General features: G+C 42.7%; 1 protein-coding gene across 1 annotated transcript in view; it reads right to left on the bottom strand.

Annotated features, from left to right (window-relative positions):
* The window catches only part of LOC140453945 (dynein axonemal heavy chain 8-like), a 1,117,430-nt gene that overhangs the window by 770,520 nt on the left and 328,931 nt on the right, over nucleotides 1–17,979 (bottom strand). Inside the window, exons 20-21 of the mRNA XM_072548819.1 lie at nucleotides 17,889–17,965; nucleotides 17,097–17,169 (exon numbers count right to left, since the gene is read on the bottom strand). Coding sequence (XP_072404920.1) covers nucleotides 17,097–17,169; nucleotides 17,889–17,965 — 150 coding nt within the window. The remainder of the gene's footprint in view (nucleotides 1–17,096; nucleotides 17,170–17,888; nucleotides 17,966–17,979) is intronic.

The following is a 17,979-nucleotide window of genomic DNA, read 5'->3' as shown; positions in this document are numbered from 1 at the left end:
ATTTTAAAATCCTTTCTAAAATGTTAGCACTGAGACTAGAAAGGGTACTGCCACATATTATAAAGGAGGATCAGACGGGGTTTATTAAGGGCTGTAGATCATCCAATAATATTAGAAGGGTTTTGAATATGATTTAAGCCTGTCATCAGGGAAAGATACCAGGAGTAGTAGTTTCATTAGATGCGGAAAAGGCATTTGATAGGGTTGAATGGTCATATTTGTTTTACACATTGGAAAGGTTTGGCGTTGGACAGGTGTTTACCAAATGGGTTTCAACATTGTATGGTGATCCCAAAGCAGTTGTGGTTACCAATGGATTAGGTTCGGATAGCTTCAGTGTGGGTAGGGGCTGCCGTCAGGGATGTCCTCTCTTGCCATTGTTATTTACGCTAATAATTGAACCACTAGCAGAAGCTATACGAGCTGATCCTAATATAACGGCCCCAAGGATTGGTACAGGTAAACATAAAATTACCCTGTATGCAGATGATGTTCTTCTATTCCTCAGTAATCCTCTGATGTCCGTACCTCGCCTAATCCAAGTTATTAATACATTTAGCGCATTCTCAGGCTATAAAATTAATTTTTCAAAATCGGAGGCTATGCCAATGGGTGGCCTTGCTATGACACCCCATTTAGTGGATGGATCCCTTTTTCCCTTTCATTGGTCCGTGGAGGGCTTCTTAGATTTCAGCATTTTTATTACTTCAGTATTTGGTCAGTTGTATAAGGCTAATTTTGTGCATTTACTGGAAAGGATAAGGCAGGACCTCCAGCGATGGGGAGACCTTCCAATGTCTTGGTCGGGTAGAATAACATTAATTAAAATGAATGTCCTGCCCCGTCTCCCATATCATATGAGAATACTTCCAGTGATGCTGCCGAGGATGGCTCTACGTAAATTATATGGCTGGCTGGGTTCCTTTATCTGGAATCATAGACAGCCCCTCATTAAGCTGAAGAAGCTACAGCTTCCACAGACAAGGGGAGGATTGGACTTCCCAGATTTTAGGAAATATCAGTTAAATTCCCTATTCAGTTACATAGCTGATTGGGTCTTGTCTGATCCACAATCAATCTGGTTGGACATCAAAGCCTCTCAAGTAAAATACCCACTTATTAACCTTTTATTTTCAGACAAGAGGAAAATCATTACAGATCACTGTAAAAATTAAGGCTTGGAATATAATGCGGCAAAATGAGGGTAATTCACATAAAACCCTATGCACCGATAGTGGGAGCATGGGGATTCCAACCAGGGTTTAGAGATGCCACTTTTAAACTCTGGAGATCCAGGGATATCTCATGTCTAGGGGACCTATTTAAGGATGGGGTCCTGATGTCTTTTGAACAGCTGCATCAGAAATTCGGATTACCTAATGGAGACCTCTTTCGATACTTCCAAATTCGAGACTATATACAGAAGAAGACTACGTTATTAGATAGTCTTTATAAATCAGATAGAGAATATAATGTCCTACGACCAGTGGAGGTATCTTCCGTCAGTACTATTTATCATTTACTACATGATGAAGTATCGGGAAATATGGACAATCTACTTAAAACATGGGATCAGGATTTAGGACTAGAAATCTCTATAGAAATGTGGAATGATATTTGGGAAAATGCTAGAAGGATTACTATCTGTAACAGAACCCAGGCTATCCAGCTGAAGATACTTCATAGGGCCCATATAGCACCGGTTCGATTGGCAAAATTTAAGGCAGGACCATCTCCAATGTGTCCCAAATGCAAAATAGAGGTGGGCACTCTTGTACATTGCCTAAAGACCTGTCATAAGATCTGTAGATATTAGACTAAAGTAGCAAGTACCCTGACAGAAATTTTAGGAACGGAAATTAAAGTGGACCCTGTATCTCTCCTTTTGGGCTTTTCGAACTTTCTTTCCCTGGACATGTATGGGAAGAGACTATTTTCTATTCTCTCTTTCTGTGCAAGGAAAAATATTTTGGTGAACTGGGCGGCTGAGGGCCCCCCTGGACTTTCAAATTGGCACAGATTAATTATGGAATGTATTCCCCTTGACTTCCTGACAAATATGGTGCACCGAAAGACCGAATTATTTTATAAAATATGGCAGCCCTTCTTGAATTACATAAATACAGATATTTTGGCTTTCCTAACAAGGGCTTTTACTTAATTGAGATTACAAACCTGGCTGGTCCGGGGCCCCTTAGGAGAGGCATCCCGCACGAATATGGGTTTTATTACATCTGATGTTAACACATTCCGAGCATGTAAGAGATTTAAATATACACTCTAGTTAGTTGTAGGTTAGATTAGTAGACAGTTGAGTTTTGGTTTTTTCCCTTTTTCGGAATTTTTTTTTTCTTTTGTTAAATTTTGGCTATTGTAAATTTGATTTAATTGTATATCAATGTTTGTGTATGAGAGTTTTGTTTATATTTGCAAACTTGTAAAAATGTTAAATTTATAATAAAAATATCTATAAATACACAAGCATGCACTACTACAGTCTGTTTCAGTCCGTTTACTCCTGCCAATGCATGCCTTCTTTTCTTATTCAAGTCTCAACAATGCATCAGCAATTATTTTTTCTTGTCCTGCCTTTTGCACAATTTTCAAAATGGAATCGCTGTAATAACAAGCTCCATCTGAACAGTCTGGAATTTTTGACCTTAAATTTCTCCACAAACTTTAATGGGTTACGATCTGTGTATATGATTGTCTCAGATACATTACTGGTAACATAAACATTGAAATGTTGTAATGCCAACACCAAGCTCAAAGTCTCCTTCTCAACTGTTGAATATTTCTGCGGATGCATGTTCCATTTCTTGAAGAAATACCCAATAGATCTTTCTATCTTCTCGTCATCTCCTCTAAGAGTACAGTATCAACACCCACATCACTTGCATTGATAACCACATTGAATGGCTTTGTGTAATTAGGTATGGCCAACACTAGGGTATAGGTTAACACAGCTTTCAAATTACTTCTGACAGTCCACTGTCCACCGAAACTTCTTGCCTTTCTTTAGTGATTCAGTGAGTGGAGTAGCCACACTGTTAACATTTGGACGAATTTTTGATAAAATCCACTCAATCCCAGGAATCGTAGTACTGTTCTATTCGTTGATGGTGTGGGAAACTTACCAAATACTGTTGTTCGTCCATTCCACGGGGCCATTTGACCGTGGCCCAGGAAGGTGACTTGGACTTTGGCAAATTCGTCAGGTTTATCACCAAGTCTACCTCCCAAAGTCGATTAAACAATTCTGATAAATGTTGTAAATGTTCCATTTATGTGTGATTAAAAATCAAGTCATTGATATATACGACATAATTGGTAATCGGGAAATGACATTATTGGTTAATCTCTGAAATGTGGCTGGCGCATCTTTCACACCAAATGGCATGACTTTGAACTGATACAGTGTTACAAATGCTGAAATTGTCTTTGCTCTTTCAGACAAAGGGACCTGCCAGTATTCTTTGAGAAAGTCCAACTTAGAAATATAAGTTGCTTGTCCCATCTTTTCACAGTCTTGGAATCAGATATGCATCGGTCTTTGTAATTACATTGACTTTGCGATAGACCACACAATAACCAGTGGGCACCATCTGGTTTTGATACTATTACAGTCGGTGAGCTCCAGTCTCTGTAACTCATTTTGATTATGTCATCTTGGAGCATGTGTTCAATCTCCTTTTGAATCTGTGAGGGTTATGCCTAAAAAGATGTTGCTTAATTGGAACTGCATCTCCGATATTTACTTCATGCATAATTAGATGAGCACTTCCCAGATTATTTCTGCACCCATGCAATAGCCATAACTGTTTCAGGTCGTTTTGATTTTCCTCTGAAAGGTAACTTCCTCGTTGTCCAATTTAATTTGAGGATTGTTCAATTCAAAATCCTCTGAACTTAGTTTCCACTCTGTGTTGTAACCAACAACACAGTCTCATTTTGCTTTCCTTCCCTATCAAAAAATCTTTTGATCATAATCTGTGAGATTTCTTTCTGTCTTATTGAGTGTTCACCTCACTCAACCTCCTTTTGGCTTGTTTAGGTCCACTAAACCTTGCTTTTAAAATTAAAAATCACTCAACACCAAATTATAGTCCAAATTTGGAAGTGTACGCTTTCAGAGCACTGCTCCTTTGTCATGTAATTAGTGGGCAGGATCATAGGACACAGAAGAAACAGGATAAGGTCAAAATGTCATACAACTAATGTGATGTACTGAACAAACCTGGATTGCTGTTAAGTCTTTCACCTTTTAGAATGAGTTGCAGGTTTCAATTTATTAATATGTAAATGCAAGAACTTCTTTCAAGTCATATTCCTGAGACAACTTAAGGTTTTATTTTAAAAAGTGATATCTCAGCTCAGACAATGCATTAAAAGTGTGAGGTTAGAATCTGTCTGTATTCCAAATTTGAATCAGACTAATTCTATTTCCAAAGTAGGAATTTATAAAATGTCACATGGACTGACTGCAGATTGTGTGCTCTTTGGATAAAATAGAATGTATTTTAAAACCTTAAAACCTTAAGTTATCTCAGGAATGTGACTTAGAACATAGAACATAGAACAATACAGCGCAGTACAGGCCCTTCGGCCCTCGATGTTGCGCCAATCAAAGCCCACCTAACCTACACTAACCCACTATCCTCCATATACCTATCCAATGCCCGCTTAAATACCCATAAAGAGGGAGAGTCCACTACTGCTACTGGCAGGGCATTCCATGAACTTACGACTCGCTGAGTGAAGAACCTACCCCTAACATCAGTCCTATATCTACCCCCCCTTAATTTAAAGCTATGCCCCCTTGTAATAGCTGACTCCATACGTGGAAAAAGGTTCTCACTGTCAACCCTATCTAACCCCCTAATCATCTTGTACACATCTATCAAATCACCCCTAAACCTTCTTTTCTCCAAAGAAAACAACCCCAAGTACCTCAGCCTTTCCTCATAGGATCTTCCTACCATACCAGGCAACATCCTGGTAAACTTCCTCTGCACCCGTTCCAGTGCCTCCACATCCTTCCTATAGTATGGCGACCAAAACTGCACACAATATTCCAGATGCGGCCGCACCAGAGTCTTATACAACTGCAGCATGACCTCAGGACTCCGGAACTCAATTCCTCTACCAATAAAAGCCAGTACGCCATATGCCTTCTTCACTGCACTATTTACCTGGGTGGCAACTTTCAGAGATCTGTGTACATGGACACCAAGATCCCTCTGCTCTTCCACACTACCAAGTAGTCTACCATTAGCCCAGTAATCCATCTTTTTATTACTCTTACCAAAGTGAATCACTTCACACTTAGCTACATTGAACTCCATTTGCCACCTTTCTGCCCAGCACTGCAGCTTCTCTATATCCCGCTGTAACCTGCCATATCCTTCCTCACTGTCTACAACTCCTCCGACTTTCGTATCATCCGCTTGAAAGAGGTTCTGTGATTTACATATTAATGAATCATGAGTGAACAGCCAGATACAGCATGCAGAGAGTCTGTGAGGAGGGATAGACAGTTAATAGGGTTTAGAAGTTTCAAAAGGAATGGGGCAGTGGGGTGGGTGTGTGTGGGTCTGTGTGTGAAGTAAATGAGGTGGGAGTGTGGCATTGCTAATCAGGGATAGTATCACAGCTGTAGAAAGGAGAGTTTGTATATAGAGTCAGTATGGGTGGAAGTCAGAAACAGGAAAGGAAAAGTCACTTTATTGGGAGATTTCTGCTGACCCCCCAATAGCAACAGAGACACAGAGGAGCAGATTGGGAGGCAGACTTTGGAAATGCGCAGAAGTAACAGGGTTTTTGTCATGGGTAACCTCAACTTCCCTAATATTGATTAGAACTTCCTTAATTCAAATAATTTGGATGGAGCAGTTTTTGTCATGTGTGTCCAGGAAGGATTCCTGACTTAATATGTAGGTAGGAGAAAGTGAGGATTGCAGATGCTGGAGATCAGAGCTAAAAATGTGTTGCTGGAAAAGTGCAGCAGATCAGGCAGCATCCAAGGAGCAGGAGAATCAACGTTTCGGGCATGAGCTGAAACGGGTGGACGAGGGAGTCACGGAGGGAGTGGTCTTTTCGGAATGCTGATAGGGGAGGGGAGGGAAATATATCCCTGGTGGTGGGGTCCGTTTGGAGGTGGCGGAAATGACGAAATGACAATGTATCTGGAGGTTGGTGGGGTGGTAGGTGAGGACCAGTGGGGATCTGTCCTGGTGGCGATTGGAGGGGCGGGGTTCAAGGGCGGAGGAGCAGGAAGTGGAGGAGATGTGGTGGAGGGCATTGTCGATCACGCCTGGGGGGAAATTGCGGTCTTTGAAGAAGGAGGCCATCTGGGTTGTTCAGTATTGGAATTGGTCCTCCTGGGAGCAGATGCGGCGAAGGCAAAGGAATTGGGAATATGGGATGGTGTTTTTACAGGGGGCAGGTTGGGAGGAGGTGTAATCTAGGTAGCTGTGGGAGTCGGTCGGTTTATAGTATACATCCGTGTTGAGTCGGTCATCCGAGATAGAGATGGAGAGGTCTAGGAAGGGGAGGGAGGAGTCTGAGACTTTCCAGGTAAATTTGAGGTCGGAGTGGAAGGTATTGGTAAAGTGGATGAACTGTTCAACCTCCTCATGGGAGCACGAGGTAGCACCGATACAGTCATCAATGTAGCGGAGGAAAAGGTGAGGGGTGGTGCCAGTGTAGCTGCGGAAGATGGACTGTTCCACAAATCCTACGAAGAGGTAGGCATAGATGGGGCCCATGCGGGTGCCCATGACTACTCCTTTGGTTTGGAGGAAGTGGGGGGGTTGGAAAGTGAAGTTGTTCAGGGTGATGACCAGTTCAGTCAGTCGAAGGAGGGTGTCAGTGGAAGGGTACTGGTTGGTTCAGCGGGAAAGGAAGAAGCGGAGGGCTTTGAGGCCTTCGTGATGGGGAATGGAGGTGTAAAGGGACTGGATGTCCATGGTAAAGATAAGGTGATAGGGACCACGGAAGCGAAAATCATGGAGGAGGTGGAGGGTGTGGGTGGTGTCCCGAACGTAGGTGGGGGGTTCTTGGACTAAGGGGGACAGGACCGTGTCGTGGTATGCAGAGATGAGTTCGGTGGGGGAGGAGCAGGCTGAGACGATGGGTCAGCTGGGGCAGTCAGGTTTGTGGATTTTGGGCAGGAGGTAGAAACGGGAGGGGTGCAGGGTTGTGGGACTATGAGGTTGGAGGCAGTGGTTGGGAGATCCCCTGAGGTGATGAGGTTATGGATAGTCTGGGAGATGATGGTTTGGTAGTGGTAGGTGGGGTCAATATGGAGAGACTAACTAGAGGGAAGCCAAATGGATTTGGTGCTTAGCAACGAACCAGGCCAGGTGTCAGATCTCTTGGTGGGAGAGCATTTCGGTGATAGTGATCACAACCCCCTGACCTTTATTATAGTCATGGAGAGGGATAGGAGCAGATGATACGGGAAACTATTTAATTGGGGGAGGGGGAATTAAATGCTATTAGGCAGGAACTCGAGCTCCTAAATTGGGAACAGGTGTTCTCAGGGAAATGCAAGACAGAAATGTGGAGGTTGTTCAGAGAGCACTTGCTGATAATACAGGATAGGTTTGTCCCACTGAGGCAAGGAAGGGATGATAGGATGGAAGACCCTTGGATGCCAAGGGATGTCTAACATCTGGTCAAGAAGAAAAAGGAAGCTTACTTAAGATTAAGGAGGCAAGGATCAGACAGGGCTCTACAGGATTACAAGCTAGCCAGGAAGGAACTGAAGAATGGACTTAGGAGAACTAGAGAGGGCATGAGAAAGCTTTGGCAGGTAGGATTAAGGAAAATCCCAAGGCATTCTACACTTATGTGAGGAACAAGAGGATGGCCCAAGTGAGGGTAGGGCCGATCAGGCATAGTGGAGGGAACTTGTGCCTGAAGTCGGACCAGGTAGGGGAGGTCCTTAATGAATACTTTGCTTCTGTATTCATTACTGAGAGGGACCTTTACATTTATGAGGACAGCGTGAAACAGACTAATACGCTCGGACAGGTTGATATTAAGAAGGAAGATATGCTGAAATTTTGAAAAATATAAGGATAGATAAGTTCCCTGGGCCAAACAGGATATACTTAAGGTTACTACTGGAAGAGAGGGAAGAGATTGCTGTGCCTTTGGTGATGAGCTTTGTGTCCTCACTGTCCACTGGATTAGTGCTAGATGATTGGAGGATGGCAAAAGTTATTCCCTTGTTCAAACAAGGGAATAGGGATAATCCTGGGAATTATAGACCGGTCTGTCTTACTTCTGTAGAGGACAAATTATTGCAGAGGATTCTGAGAGATAGGATTTATGCTTACTTGGCAAACCAGAATTTGATTCAAGATAGTCAACATGGTTCTGTGAGGGTCATGCCTCACAAGCCTTTCTGAATTCTTTGAGGATGTGATAAAACATATTAATGAAGATGGAGCAGTGGATGTGGTCTACATGGATGTTAGCAAGGTGTTTGATAAGGTTGCCCATGGTACGCTCGTTCAGAAAATCAAGAGGCGTGGGATACAGGGAAATTTGGCTGTCTGGAAACAGAGTTGACTGGCCCATAGAAGGCAGAGGCTGGAAGCAGATAGAAAGTATTCAGCCTGGAGCTCAGTGACCAGTGGTGTTCCGCAGGGATCTATTCTGGGACTTCTGCTCTTTGTGATTTTTATAAATGATTTGGATGAGGAGGTTAGCAAGTTTGCTGATGGCACAAAGGTTGGTGGAGTGGTGGATAGTGTAGAAGGTCTTGTAGTTTGCTACAGGAGTTTGACAGGATGCAGAACTTGGCTGAGAAGTGGCAGGTTGGGTTCAACATGGATAACTATGAAGTTATTCATTTTGGAAGGTCAAATTTGAATATAGATTATAGGTTTAAAGGCAGTGTGGAGGAACACAGGAATCTTGGGATCCATGCCCATAGATCCCCTAAAGTTGCCATCCAAGTTTGAATTGAATTGAATTGAATTTATTGTCACGTGTACCGAGGCACAGTGAAAAGTTTTATCTTGTGAGCAATACAGGCAGATCACATAGTTAAGTAGCATAGACAGTAAATAATAGGTAAACAGTGGCAAAAACAAAATCACAGATAGAAGCAACTGTTAAGAGTTCGTGCTTCCATTCAGTATTCTAATAACAGTTGGGTAGAAACTGTTATGAAACCAGCTGGTATGTACCTTCTGTATTCTCAGACTTCTGTACCTTCTCCCCGATGGTAGAGGTTGTAGAAAAACATTGCCAGGGTGGGATGGATCTTTAAGAATGCTGGCAACCTTTCCTTGACACCAGGCCTGGTAGATGGATTCTATCGATGGGAGGTTGGGCCTTTGTGATTGTTTGGGCCGAGTTCACCACTCTCTGATACAGTCTCTGATCTTGAATAGTACAGTTGCCATTACCAGGCAGTGAGATATCCAGACAGAATGCTCTTGATGGTGCACCGAAAATGTTGTAAAAACAATGACTGCAGATGCTGGAAAGCAAATACTGGATTAATGGTGCTGGAAGAGCACAGCAGTTCAGGCAGCATCCAACGAGCAGTGAAATCGACGAAAAGCCCGAAAAGGCTTTTGCCCGAAATGTCGATTTCGCTGCTCGTTGGATGCTGCCTGAACTGCTGTGCTCTTCCAGCACCACTAATCCACCTATAAATGTTGGCAAATGTTTGTCATGCCAAATTTCCTCAGCTGCCTGAGGAAGAAGAGATGTTGTTGGGCCTTTGTAACCAGTGTGTCCACATGAAGAGTCCAAGAAAGCTTGTTGTTGATGACCACTCCCTGGAGCTTGACACTGTCCACTCATTCCACCTCTGTGCAGTTAACGTGTAGGAGGGATGAGTAACATCCTGCCGAAAGTCAATAATGAGTTCCTTGGTTTTGCTGGCATTAAGAGCTAGATTGTTTTTAGTGCACCATTTTTCCAGGTCTTCCACCTTTCATCTGTAATCTGTTCTGTCGCCATCTGAGATTCAACTGACTATGGTGGTCTCATCACTGAACTTGTAAAAAACATTAGTCTGGTATTTGGTGACGCGGGCATGGGTAAAAAAGTGAGTACAGTCAGGGGCTGAGGACGCACGCCTGGGGGGCTCCAGTGTTGAGTGTCAGTGATGATGAAATATTGTCCCCAGTCTTCACTGATTGTAGCCTATGGGTCAAGAAACTGACAATCCAGTTGCAGAGAGTGGGGCTTAGTCTGATATCATTGAGTTTAGTAATCAGTCTCAAGGGCATAATAGTGTTGAAGGCTAAACTGTAGTCAATGAGTAAGATTCTTATGTAGCTGTCCTTGGTGTCAAGATGTTTGAGGGAGGAGTAAGTGATATGGCATCTGACGTGGATCTGTTGGTCCAATAGGCAAATTGGAGTGGGACAAGAGTAGTGGGGAGGCTGGAGTTGATTAATGCCATGACCAGCCTTTCAAAGTACTTCATGACCACTGAAGTTAGGGGAAAGTGAGGACTGCAGATGCTGGAAACCAGAGTCGAAGAGTGTGGTGCTGAAAAAGCACAGCTGCTCAGGCAGCATCTAAAGAGCAGGAGTATCGATGTTGCGGGCATAAGCCCTTCATTGGGAATGAGGCTTGTGGGCCAAGGGGACTAAGAGATAAATGGGAGGGGTGAGGCAGGTGGGACACCTAGCTGGGAATGTGATAGATAGATGAAGGTGGGGGTGAAAATGATAGATCAGAGAAGAGGGTGGAGCAGATAGGTGGGAAGGAAGATGGACAGGTAGGACAGTTCAAGAGAGGGGTGCTATGTTGGCAGGTTGGAACTGGGATAAGATGGAGGGCAAATGAGGAAACTGGTGAAATCCCCATTAACCCTGTGTGGTTGGAGGGTCCCAAGGTGGAAGATGAGGCATTCTTCTTCCAGGCATCGGGATTGAGGAGGCCCAGGACCAGCATGTCCTTGGCAGAGTGGATGGGGTATTAAAGTGTTCAGTCACAAGGCAATGGGGTTGTTTCATGCAGGTGTCCCAGAAATGTTCTCTGAAATGATCCGGAAGTTGGCTTCCCGTCTCCCTGGTGTAGATGATCACATCACGTGCAATGGACACAGTAGATGACATGTGTGGAAGTAAAGGTAAATCTCTGTCGGATGTGGAAGGATCCTTTGGGGCCTTCGATGGAGGTGAGGGGGGGGGGGGGGGGGGGGGAGTGTGGGTGCAGGTTTTGCACTTCTTGCAATGACATGAGAAGGTGCCAGGAGTGGAGGGTAGGTTGGTGGGGGGCATGGACCTAACAAGGAAGTTGTGGAGGTCTGGTCTCTATGGAACGCAGGTGGAGGGGTAAGGAAATATATCTCTGGTGATGGGGTCTGTTTGTTGCTGGCGGAAATGGCAGAGGATAATACAATATATCAGGAGGTTGGTGGGGTGGAAGGTGAGGACCGGGACCGGGGGTGGGAGGGTTCTGTCCTTGTTACGATTGGAGGGCTGCGGTTCAAGGGCGGAGGTGGAAGTGGAGAAGATATACTGGAGGGCATCATTGACCACATGGGAGGGAAAATTGCAGTCTTTGAAGAACGAGGCCATCTGGGATGTTCTATGGTTCTATTTATCACTCGGGATCCTTCGCCCACAAGCCTCATTCCTGATCCAAGTTGATAGGGTTGTTAAGGAAGCATACGGTGTGTTTGCTTTCATTAGCGGGGAACTGAGTTTAAGAGCCACAAGGTTATGCTGCAGCTCTATAAAGCCCTGGTTAGACCACAGTTGGAATATTGTGTTGAGTTCTGATTGTCTCAATATAGGAAGGATGTGGAAGCTTTAGAGAGGGTGCAGAGAGATTTACCAGGATGCTGCTTGGACTGGAGGATATGTCTTATGAAGAATAGTTGAGGGCTTTTCTCACTGGAGCGAAGAAGAACAAGAGGTGACTCAACAGAGATAGAGTTCTACAAGATGATGAGAGGCATAAATCAAGTTAATAGTTAGACACTTTTTCCCAGAGCAGAAATGGCTATCACAAGGGTCCATAGAACATAGAACATAGAACATAGAACATAGAACATAGAACATAGAACAATACAGCACAGAACAGGCCCTTCGGTCCACGATGTTGTGCCGAACATTTGTCCATAATTTTAAGGTGATTGGAGCAAGGTTTAGGGGAAATGTCAGAGGTAAATTCTTTACACAGTGTGGTCGGTGCCTGGAATGCACTGCCAGTGGTGGTAGTAGAATCCGATACATTTAAGTGACTCTTGGACAGGCACATTGATGATAATAAAATGAAGGATATCTAGCTTAATTTCATGGAGTAGGATAAAAGGTCAGCACAAAGGCCCTGTACGGTGCTGTACTAGTGTATGTTCTATGGAACCTGTAACCCTATTCTAAGTGATTAAAGATTTAACAACAATCTCGGTTTGTTCAATACATCACATCAGTTGTATGACACTTTGATCTTTTACCATAAATTCTCTATCCTATGACCCAGCTCCACTAGGAGCAGCAATCCGAAAGCTTGTACAGGTACACAATGCTCCAAAATCTGAAGTTTCTTTTGTGATTTTTTTTCTCCATAACAAGGTTTTTTGGCATGCAAACAGTTAACCCACTCCCACTTGACCCACATCACTTAGATGTGACGTGGCAGCGTGGCCCAGCACTGGCAGGTGACAATTCTGTCTCAGTGCTGGTAGTACTCACAGGTGCATCTGTTGTTTGGTAAGGTTTTTTAAATTTCACCGTTAAGCTGTAATTTATTTCGAAATACAAAAAATTCCAAATTCTGAAAACCAGCTGGCCTGAGGGTTGTGGATAAAGGATTGTGTGCCTGTACTTCCACACAAACCTACTGGACTACAAGCTGGTGTTGTGTGATATTTAACTTTGTCCACCCAAGTCCAACACCAGCATCTCCACATCATTGCTTTTAAACTTTCACCTATCACTGGAAGCAACACTACCACCTGTAGTGTTAGGTAAGGGGTAAATGTAGGGGTATGCGTGGGTTGCGCTTCGGTGGGTCGGTGTGGACTTGTTGGGCCGAAGGGCCTGTTTCCACACTGTAATGTAATGTAAAAACCTTATCCCCAACAGCAAAATTGTGAGTTTTTGATTTCTTGTCTGCTTCCCATTTCATTTTATGCTGCAATAGTTTTAAATGTTGTCTCTTGTGAAAAATTTAAGTAACTCCTTTATAATCCCTTTAGATGTGATATTGTAAAATGGAATGGCCTCTGGAAATCTAGTGGACACATCAATGATTGTTATTAAATACTGGTTCCTACTTTTTTTAGGTAGGGTTTCTATGCAATCAATTAAGACTCTTGTAATAGGTTTCTCAAATGCAGGAATAGGTATTAATGGTGCGGGTTTTATTACCGCCTGTAGTTTTCCAATTACGTGACATGAGTGACATATCTGGCCAAATTTAACTACATCCTTGCGTAGTCCTGCAACACCTCCTTTCTATAACCCACTCAAAGCAATTTGATAAATTTCTGAGCATTTCTCATCTGCCTGAATATGTGATGGTCTTCATTTCCTCATTAAGATGTCATTCTTAAGATAGTAGCACAAAGGGAAACACCTAGACTCTTTCTTCCGTGTATGCTTTTTATACAATTCTTTTAAATTTTATCTTTCTGCTGCAATTCAATTAATGTTTTCTGAACTAAAGATGTCTACTTTGTCATCTATCTGCCCCTGCTTTGTCTCAACCATTTGATCAAACAGGCTGTCCACTATTTCCACTTCAACTTTCTTATCTATATTCTTTGATGTCACCTGTGACCTCATTACCACACAGTCAGGAAAAGTCCTAGGATATGTGTCCTGCAATAGCTCAGTTGCCTAAATTTTCAATCACAGTAGGCAGCACTCCTACCTTATAATCAGATATACTGTTAGCAAGGACAAATTGTATTCCTGAAGCTGAGAGTTTATACAGTACCCCTGCCATGACTTCTCCACTCTTCATTGGACACTCTAACCTCATTCTACCTAATTGGGTACATCTTGTCTCACTGTGAATTCCTGTTACTAGCACATTTTCTGATAATAGTCCATCAGAGCTACATAGCTCCTCATCTTTCAACATCAAAGAATGAAAGGATCCTGTATCTCCTAATATTGTAACTTCTTTACCCGCTGCTCTGGCCTTTGTGAGCAAATTTTATCTTCCCACATATTTGGTTTAAGAAGATCTGCCACTTCTTCTTTAACCAACCTTTGACCAGGTTATACGTTCTGATGCAGCTTTTGAGCCTCCACTGTGCTTTCTGTTACCACTCCAACAACATTCACTGACTTATCCTGTTTTGCTATGTCTGGCTTCCCAGTGCTTTTCCTAACCACCAATACTGTGATTTCACATTGGTTACTTTATTGCAGTGAAAACACCAGGGCTTTTTAACTTCTCTTTCCCCTTCAACAGTTTATTTTTTACCCTGTGGTAGTTATCCTTAAGATTTTCAATGATATCTACCTTTCCTTGTACACGTGAGGATTCCTCTTTTCCCAGATTTCTAACCCTCACGGATTGAAATTGATTTTGGAAGCCAAACTTTGATTTATAGACCAATTCATAATCATCAGCCATTTCAGCTGTTAATCTTGCCATTTTAGAACAAAGGACAAAGAAAATTTACAGACCAGGAACAGGCCCTTCAGCCCTCCAGCCTGAGCCGATCCAAATGTACTGTCTAAACCTGTCACCCAATTCCTAAGCATCTGTAACCCTCTGCTCCTGCATGCATCTGTCCAGATGTATCTACCGTGCCTGCTTCTACCACCTCTACTAGCAACATGTTCCGAACGCTCACCACCCTCTGTGTGAAGTACTTTCTGCGTGTCCCCCTTAAACTTTCCACCTCTTACCTTGAAAGCGTAATCTCTCGTTATTGAATCCTTCACCCTGGGAGAAAGCTTGTCTCTATCCACCCTGTCTATATCCTTCATGATTCTGTAAACCTCAATCAGGTCCCCCCTCAGTCTCCTTTTTCTAGTGAAAATAAACCTACTCAACCTCTCTTCATAGCTAGCACCTTCCATACCAGGCAACATCCTCATAAACCTTCTCTGCACCCTCTCTAAAGTGTCCACATCCTTTTGGTAATGTGGCGACCAGAACTGTACACAGTATTCTAAATGCGGCCAAACCAATGTCTTGTACAATTTTAACATGACTTGCCAGCTCTTATACTCAATGCCCTATCCAATGAAGGCAAGCATTCCATATGCCTTCTTGACCACTGTATCCACCTGTGCAGCAAACGTCAGGGTACAATAGACCTGTACTCCCAGATCTCTCTGCCCATCAACTTTTCCCAAGGCTCTTCCGTTCATTGTATAATTCGCTCTAGAATTAGTTTTGCCAAAATACATCACCTCACACTTGTCTGGATTGAAAACCATCTCTCACTTTTATGCCCAACTCTCCAGTCTATCCATATCCTCTTGTATTCTCTGACAGTCCCTTATGCTTTCTGCTACTCCACAAATCTTCGTGCCATTTGCCACAGTGCCCTGTGGTAGTTTTAACCCTCTGCTCTTCAACATGAGTTTTCATTACCTCAGGAAGTGAATTTTTGAACTCCAAAATAATCATGTCTCTAAGAGCACCGTAGGTTTGCTCGATTTTTAATGCCCCTATCCACCTATCAAAATGACTTTATTTGATCCTTTCAAACTCAATCTAGGTTTGATAAGGATCCCTATTTAGATTCCTGAAACATTGTCTGCAAGCTTCTAGCACAAGCTCGTATGCACTTAAAATTAATTGTTTTCTTCACCTCTTTGTTCAGCCCAGATACCTTCTGTGATGCAAATACCTCACTAGCTCTACCCACAAGTTTTGTTTGGATCAACAAACCCACTTGGTCACTGGCCACTTCATTTATTTAGCTACTTTCTCAGATGAGACAAAAACGGCTTCTACATCCTTCTCAGCACATTTAGGCAATATGTGAATACATTTAAACAGATTCTCACCAGGACTTTGGCTACCATGGTTTTGCTCATCCTCACTCTCTTCCTTACTTAAATTTACTTTCAGCCTTCACCTCCACCTTTTCAAGCTGACTTTCCTGTCGAAGTGACAATTTCTGAAGTTCAAACTCCCTCTCTTTCTTCCTTTCCTCTCTCTTCTCTCTGTCTTTCTCTCTCTTTTTCTTTTTGTTCAACCTAAATGATTCATTCTTTTTCTCTTTCCTTTTCTTTTAATCATAATTCAAAGTTTCATTTCTTTTGCCCTTTCCTTGTCTTTTGCCCCTAACTCAAGTCGTTTCATTTTCAATTGAATTATAGTTATCTCTAAAGATTTGATGGTGTTTCCAATAAATTTAAATGAAGAGTTACTGCTGTAATTATCCCACCTTTCCTCATGGAAGGAAGCAGCTCCAACTCCAAATAATCTGCTAATTCCAGCAGTTTGGCCTTTATCACCTTTTGCAAATCCCCACCAAAGTCACTTCTTCCATCCTCTGAAAACCCTTTGTGGCCAAAAGAGCCATTATTATTCCAAGCAACGTTTAAACCAATCAGAAATCAACACCCAGAACAAAAGACACTCAACACCTACCATTCGCTGCCTTCGAGTCCAGTAACCCTAATTCCAAACACGGACTTCGGAACAAATCCCGGACCAGCCCCCAATCTGTTATGGACCAGGCCAGACCACCACAAAACATTTCAAGAAAGTAGCCGGACCTGAACTTTTCTAATTGTTTTAAGCAGGTATAAATTGGATATTCCAGGGGTGATGCAGCTGGTAAAAACCACTTAGATTTAAATAAAATATAATTTATTTACAGAGTACCAAATGAAACACAAACAAAAGAGAACAGAATACAGAATAACTTAACCTATCCAAAAACCCAACTTAACGATGCTGTTCCAAAATTTGCATCAATCCCCAGAAGCACCACTTGGGGAAGAAAGGTAAAATCAAACACAGATTCTTACAGGAGAGAGGGAGGCAGGTGGATTCGGCACAGAACACCTTCTTCCATGTAGCTGTTTCTTTGACCAGAAGCCTCAAAACTGACTGCATGCTCTGAAGAGCTAGATCAAACCAGAGCAAAGCTGAGATGGGAAAACTGGCCCCTCCCCTTTCATTACGCAATTTTTTTTAACTTCAAGTTTCTTCAAGTAGATCAATTCAGACATTTTGGCAACTTTACCTCGTACAACACTTTGAAAAAAAAAACAAGAATAGCACAATCATGTTAAAGGAGCAGCATCGTCAAACCTTCCCCCTTCAAAAAAGAACCATCAATATCCAAAGATGGCTTCATTTTAAAGCCCCATAATCTAACACTGTTAGTACTCTACAATATTTACATTGACTATGAACATGCAAATACGCATTACCACATTCTGTTTCAATCCGTTTACTCTTGCCAACAAAAGACTCAATTTCTCATCTAAGTCTCGAAAATACATTGGCAATCTCATTTTCTCATCCTGTCACATGCACAATTGTCAAAATGAATGGTTGTAACAACAAGCTCCATCTAAACAGTCTGGAGCGTTTGACCTTAAATTTCTCCACAAACTTCAATGGGTAATGATCAGTGCATATGATTGACTCAGATACATTACTTCGAGGAGAAAGTGAGGACTGCAGATGCTGGAGATCAGAGCTGAAAATGTGTTGCTGGAAAAGCGCAGCAGGTCAGGCAGCATCCAAGGAACAGGAGAATTGGTGTTTTGGGCATAAGTCCAAAACGTCGATTCTCCTGTTCCTTGGATGCTGCCTGACCTGCTGCGCTTTTCCAGCAACACATTTTCAGCTCAGATACATTACCGGTAACATTAACGTTTAAATGATGCAAGGCCAACACTAAGTTCAAAGTCTCCTTCTCAACTGTCAAATATCTCTGCTGATAAATGAATTACCTGCAGAAATACCTGATAGGTCTTTCTATCTTCTCGTGTTCATGCAACAGCGCTGCATTGACATCCACATCACTTGCATCGGTAGCCACCTTAAATAGTTTTG

The sequence above is a fragment of the Chiloscyllium punctatum genome, chromosome 3, assembly GCF_047496795.1.
Source record: "Chiloscyllium punctatum isolate Juve2018m chromosome 3, sChiPun1.3, whole genome shotgun sequence".
Classification (NCBI taxonomy): Eukaryota; Metazoa; Chordata; class Chondrichthyes; order Orectolobiformes; family Hemiscylliidae; genus Chiloscyllium; species Chiloscyllium punctatum.
This window is presented reverse-complemented; position numbering and strand designations above follow the sequence as displayed.